This window comes from Petaurus breviceps, unplaced genomic scaffold (genome assembly GCF_028583685.1).
Source record: "Petaurus breviceps papuanus isolate PSGF00001 unplaced genomic scaffold, PetGlider_PUasm1.0 77, whole genome shotgun sequence".
Taxonomy (NCBI): Eukaryota; Metazoa; Chordata; class Mammalia; order Diprotodontia; family Petauridae; genus Petaurus; species Petaurus breviceps.
This window is the reverse complement of record NW_027186492.1, coordinates 6,452,241-6,458,802: the sequence shown is the minus strand read 5'-3', so window position 1 is coordinate 6,458,802 and position 6,562 is coordinate 6,452,241. Positions and strand designations below refer to the sequence as shown.

Genomic DNA, 6,562 nt, shown 5'->3' with positions numbered 1-6,562 from the left:
GAAGGAAGGAAGGAAGGAAGGAAGGAAGGAAGGAAGGAAGGAAGGAAGGAAGGAAGGAAGGAAGGAAGGAAGGAAGGAAGGAAAAAAAATCTGACAGCCTATACGATGTTCCACACCTGTGGCCTCTTCTCCTTCCTGCCCCCATGCCCAGTTACCACCTCTGCAGAGAGGAGTATCTTCTTATATCTCTTCTTCGGTGTCAAGCTTATTCTTTATGATTTTCTAAAAACATTCCCTTGTTTTATGTTGGTTGTTCTTTTCATTTACACTTTTGTAGTCATTGTTATTGTTTTCTTGGCTCTGCTTACCTCACTTTGCATCAGTTATAGAAGCTTTCCCATGATTCTCTGTATTTATTGTAGTCATCATTTCTTATAGCACATACCATCTCTTTTTTAAACAAATTATTGATATCTTTAGTTTTTATATCATCTGTATTTCTCAATATATCTCTTCCTCTGCCTCCTCCCAGACAGCCATCACATTTACCATCTCTTCAATAGCACTGGATTTTCCAAGCAAGCCCTCTACAGATCGATTATTCCTTTCCAGGGAGTATACCTAAAATTCTAATCACTGACACCAGATGGATTATGATGCATCTTAATTTGTGGTGCACAGGTTCAGCAGTTAAGCTATCCCCAGGTATTTATATGATACTTTATGGTTTACAAAGTTTCTTATTCATAATACATTGATGTGTATTGATACATGTGCATGATACATTGCAAGTATCACCATCACTCCACTTTATAGATAATGAAACTGAGGCTCAGGTAGGTCATGTGAATTACCCAAGGTCACAAAAGTAGTGCCAGAAACAGGCTTCAAAAGGCAGCATTTTTCCCACTATACCACAACATAAGACTTACTTGCCAGCCAATTTTATGTTTCTATAAATGTAGAACTCTATTAAAGGAATCACATAAGTTAATTATTTCCTATAAAAGATGGATAAATATGATAATAACTTACATTTGTAAATCCCCAAGGGTTTAATCAAGAATTTTACAAATATTATTTTGTTTGATCCTCAAAACAACTTTGTAGAGGTAGGTAGTAGAAATAACAATATCTCTATTTTACTGATAGAGAAAATGAGATTCAGAGCCATCAGACTCACAGGTTTAGAGCTATAAGGGACCTCAGGGGCTAATCATCCATCCCCCTCCCCATTTGACTTCCCCAAGGTCATACAGCTAGTAAGCTGCAAAGCCAGGCTTAGAATCTAAGTTTTCTGAATCAAAGTCCAATTTTCCTTCCATTATAACACGCTGGAGAAAGGTTTAAGAGAAATTTGATACCTAAGGATACCATAGCATCTTCTAATAATAATTTTAAATTAATTAAATTAATATTATAATTCATTTACTTATTAAATTAAATAATAACATTTATAGAGCCCTTTAAGGTTTACAAAGTGCTATACACTTAATTATCTCATTTGATTCCCAACAACATGAAGCAAGTGCTATTAATTGTCCCTATTTAGAGACAAGTAAACTGAGTTTATAGCACTTAAGTGACTTGCCCAGGGTCACACAGCTAGTAATGTCTGAGGGTGGATTTGAACTCAGATCTCTCTTACTACAGGCTTAACACTCTATCCACTATACCACCTACCTGCCTTTATAGTTTTAAATTTCACCTGCTGTCCATCTCTCCATACCTGAGGTGTAGTTTATTTAGGTTTGGTGATGTGTTTAGATTTGAGTCATTTGGGAGCCATAGCAGACTTTTGCTCAGGGAAGTGACACAATGAAAGTAGTATAGAAATAAAAGCACACTATTTGGAATCAGAGAACTGGGGTTTGAATTCTTCTCTACTACTACTACTACCACTACTACTACTATTACTACTACCACTGCTGCTGCTACTACTACCATAACTACAACTACTACCTGTATAAAGTCAGGAAGGTCACTTCCCTTTTCTGAGTCTCAGTTTCCTTATCTGTAAACTTAATGAGTTAATCTTGATAATCTCTAAAGCCTCTCCCAATTTGGACTCTACATAAGGGGTAAAATCAGAAAAAATTAGCTTGGACAACATCCACATATGTAACAATAACTGACATTTATATAACTTTCCTCCCCCAAAATCTTATGGAATAGTATAACTGCCATTATCTCCACTAAACTGATGAAGAAAACAGGTTGAGAGCAGCTATGCAAGAGACACTTAGGTGGTATAGTGAGTGGATGAAGTGCTGGGCCTGGAGTCAAGAAGACTTAAGTTCAAATCCTATCTCAGACACTTAATACCTGTGTGACCTTGGGCATGTCATTAAACCTCTATCTCAGTTTCCTCATCTGTAAAATGGGGATAATCACATCATCTACCTCTTCGTGTTGTTGTGAGGATAAAATGAAATCATATTTATAAAGCACCTTGTAAACCTTAAAATGTCCCATAAACACTAGCTTATTATAACCTCTGATTCCAAGTCCAGTCATCTTCCCATGACACCTATTTGCCCTGACAACACAAAACCTCCCTGACTATGACCTATTGAGATTATATATACACTAAGAACATTAAATAGACGCTGATACCATCACTGGTACTTCAGGCAGCCATTCATCAATTAGAGGGAAGAATTCTCAGGAGGTCGCCCTTCCTTTTTCCCCAGAAATATGCCTGAAGCCAGAGGTATAGTGGCCTGGGTATATCAGGTCTGAGATCAGTATTGTTGACTGACCTACTTTTCCAGATCAGCAAGTTTTCTAGGTGAGGGGTGTCTCGTGAATCCCTCCGACTTTACCCTTCCCAAACGTTCCCCGACTGAACACCGGGAAGCCGCCCCGCTCTTGCCCCTCAAAGATCTCGGGGCTCGCTCCATTTCCAGCACTCCAGCATCCCCTCCTTGGCTCCGCCCTGCATCTCCTAGCCCTGCCTACACTCACCAAGGCTGTGATGACTCTTCCCCACCCACCTCGTCTCTTTGGTTCTGCCCAGACCTGCCATACTCATTGTTTCTCTTTGTTCCCACAGTTCCCCTCATTCTGAGCTGGGTTCAAGGGCAGAGAATTTGACTGCTAAGAATGGGTAATTTGATTACTGCATCAGTCTTTCTGCCCCGCCTCCCCCACCAGGAGCTAACTCAGTGGCAATTTTTATAATACAGTTTAAGAAGAAATATGAATGACTGTCTAAGAACTAGCTGAAAATATTTTTTTAAAGCAACAGTGGCCCCAGGCCTAAAATGGTCAGACTTGGCACTGGACTTGGAATCAAGGGGACCTGAGTTCAAATCCTGCTTCAGATAGTAGCTATGGGACCCTGGGCAAATGTCTTAACTTCTCTGTACCCCAGTTTCCTTATATGTAAATGAGAGGGTTGGACTTGATACAGTCCAAGGTCCCCTCCAATTCTAAATCTATGATCCACCACTATGTTCAGAGGGTGTCCATGAGGTTTTCAGGGCTTGCCCAACTCTTTCCAGGGCTGCTCATCCACCTTTGGCTTTCCCCTGCCATCCACCTAATTTGAGTTCAAATCCAGTCTCAGACACTTACTAGGTGTATGACCCTGGGCAAGTCACTTAACCCTGTTTGCCTCAGTTTCCTTATCTGTAAAATGAGCTGGAGAAGGAAATGGCAGACCACTACAGTATCTTTGCCTAGAGAACCACAAATGGGGTCACAAAGAATCCAAAACAACTGAAAAACAAAAATATTCATATAGAGCTTACAATGTGCCTGGAATTGTGCTAAATGCTTTATAATTATTATCTCATTTGATGTTTACAACAATTGTGGGAGGTAGGGACTGTTATTACCCCCATTTTACAGAAAATTAAGATTAAGTGACTTGCCTAAGTTCATACTGCTAGTAAGTGTCTCGAGGCTCAATTTGAATTCAGGTCTTCCTCTCTCCAGGCCAAGTCTGGAAAAGGAAAAGTAGGAGGGTAAGCAAGGAAAGCTAATGAAAGGGCCTATAGGTAGGAGCCAGTAGGAGAAAGCTCTCACAAGCAAGGCATTAACGAACATTCCAAGGGCTGTCGTGCCTCACAGTCTTTCCCATGGTTTTCTTCATATCCTCTGTTACTTCTCCTCTGCTCTGTTTGCCACAGAATATTTATTTTGAAAGGTTTCCAGTGCAAGTCACACAGGAAAAATTGTAGATAAAAGCAAAGGAACCCTACCTTCAAGTATTTCCTGAGCCTAGCCAAAAACAACAACCGACAGTGCCAGTGTGGTCTTCGTTAAGTGTGATGCAGTTGGGAAAAAATCTAACTATGGAGTCAGAGGATGTGGTTTTAAATCCCAGCTCTCTCACTTAAATACTTGTGTGACTTTGAGCAAGTCTTTCATCTCTCTGGGACTCAATTTCCTTATTTGTAAAATGACAGAGCTGGACTATAATGAGATTTTGGTTTGGCAAGACTAGGTATTCTTATCTTGCCTAGGCTGGAAATTCTGGAGCTACTCACAGAGACCCCCACAAAGGATCAGCAGCATTTCTATCCTTGTGCTTTCTGTGCCTTTGGTAGACTGATAGCTACTCAGTCTTGGGGGAAGGAAGGAAGGAAGGAAGGAAGGAAGGAAGGAAGGAAGGAAGGAAGGAAAGAGGGAAGGAGGGAAGGAGGAAGGGGGGAGGGGAGGAGGAAGGAAGAAAGGAATGAATGATGCAAAGGAAGGAGGAAGGAGGGAGGAAGGAAAGAAAGAAGGGAGAGAAGGAAGGAAGGAAAGAAAGAAGGGAGAGAGGGAGGAAGGAACAAATTAAGCAAGGGAGGGAGGGATGGAGGAAGGAAGGAAGAAGGGAAAGAAGGAAGGTGGGAAGAAGGGAGGGATTTAGAATTCCCTCTACATTAAAAAAACAAACCAAAAAGTGCCTTTTGTGATTCTATGCTTTCTTCAGCTCATTCTGAGCTTTAGCATTCTGAACATTTTTCTTTCAGAGTCATGCCACACTTACACTTTCTGAATACAAAATCTAGGTTGAAATCTAAATTAGTTAGAGAGGTCTTTAAACAACCACATCAGTCTCTTCAGACAACTTCCTTTCTTCCTCTTAATTAAAATTGCTCTTTGTGTCTTCAGAACTTCATTCTTGAGAGTTTCTCATCCCTCTGGGCTGACTTCCCCTAAAATATTTTAATCCATTGGATCCTATGAATCCTTTCTCAGTACCCCTTGAAATCTGTTCTCCCAAAATCTAGGATACCTATAAGACTATCCCCAATTCCCCTCTCTTCTAAGAGACCAATAGTTTTGTCTCTTCCAGCTAAAGCCTCTATGTTTGTATAACAGCTTACAATTGAGGGGGAGGGGAGGGGATAAGCATTTATAGAGCACCAACTATATACCAGGCACTGTGCTAAGCACTTTGACAGGCGGGTCCTGGAGAAAGGAGGCAATAATACAGAACAAAATAAGACTTTTTGAGGGCCCTGGTCCTGAGTTGTGAATTTCACATATTTCAAAGTCTTTCTATAGTAGCTACTGTGCACTAGGCACTGTATTAAGCTCTTTACAAATATGATCTCATTTGATCCTCAGAACCTTGGGAGGTAAGTGCTGTTATCCCAATTTTGTAGGAGAAAACTGAGGCAAACAGAGGTTAAGTGATTTGTTCAGGGTCACACAATTAGTATTTGAGGCTGAATTTGAACTAATGTCTTTGTATCTAACCCAGTATTCTATCTACTACACCACCTAGTTGCCTTTATAAGGATAAAGCCTTCCCTGATTTTCCCTGCTAGTAATGACTTCTCCTCATACTTTACAAAAAAAAACTTGTTTTGTAGCTCTCAAATGCATTTACTCTATAACATTGTATATTATAATTATCTGTGGTAGTATCTTGACCCCCTGGTGACTACAAGCTCCATGAGGGCCAACTCAGTACCTTTCCCAAACTTTGTATCACTCCCAGACTCTAATACTACTATCCTCTATACACAATAGTCACTTAATAAATGCTTATTTAATTTGTTTATTAACTTTTACTATCCCTTCTATAGTGATGAGGTGCCTGGGGATCCCCACTCGAGTTATTACCAACTTCGATTCAGGGCATGACACAGATGGAAATTTGATTATTGATGCGTATTATGACCACACTGGCAGGATCCTGGAGAATAAGAAGAAGGACAGTGTATGGTGAGAATATCACTTAAACTCTATGGAAGACCTTCCTTCAGTTTTGTGCAGGGCTATGTTTATGATCCTCCTGACTGCCCCACAGTCTTAGAGTCCATCCCTGGTATTAGTGGAAGCATCAGGGTACTTAGATGCCTCATTCATTAAAAGCTCTTTGCCTCGGGGTTAGATTTTGCATTCTCCCCAAAACCTCCATTAAACAATCTGACCATGGCGGTGGCCCCAGCATCATCAGGGTCTGATGTCCAATAATACCAGGAAGAAGTCTAAGAGAAACTTTGGTCCTGGGAAACAAGGAGTACTTTTTTGAAAGATTAAAGACAATAGGAAGCCCCATTGTGAATTTTCAAGGGAAAAATTCTTTCTGGTTGGTGGGTAATGGTTTTCACTAAGGAACCAATACTAAAATCAATGTTAGGAATTAAGAGAATAACATCAACAATAGTAGCTAGCA

General features: G+C 40.3%; 1 protein-coding gene across 2 annotated transcripts in view; it reads left to right on the top strand.

Moving 5' to 3' along the window:
• Nucleotides 1–6,562, top strand: part of TGM5 (transglutaminase 5) — a 59,184-nt gene that overhangs the window by 36,675 nt on the left and 15,947 nt on the right. For both annotated transcript variants that reach the window (XM_069105695.1, XM_069105694.1), the window contains one exon: nt 5,970–6,108. In XM_069105695.1, coding sequence (XP_068961796.1) covers nt 5,970–6,108 — 139 coding nt within the window. The remainder of the gene's footprint in view (nt 1–5,969; nt 6,109–6,562) is intronic.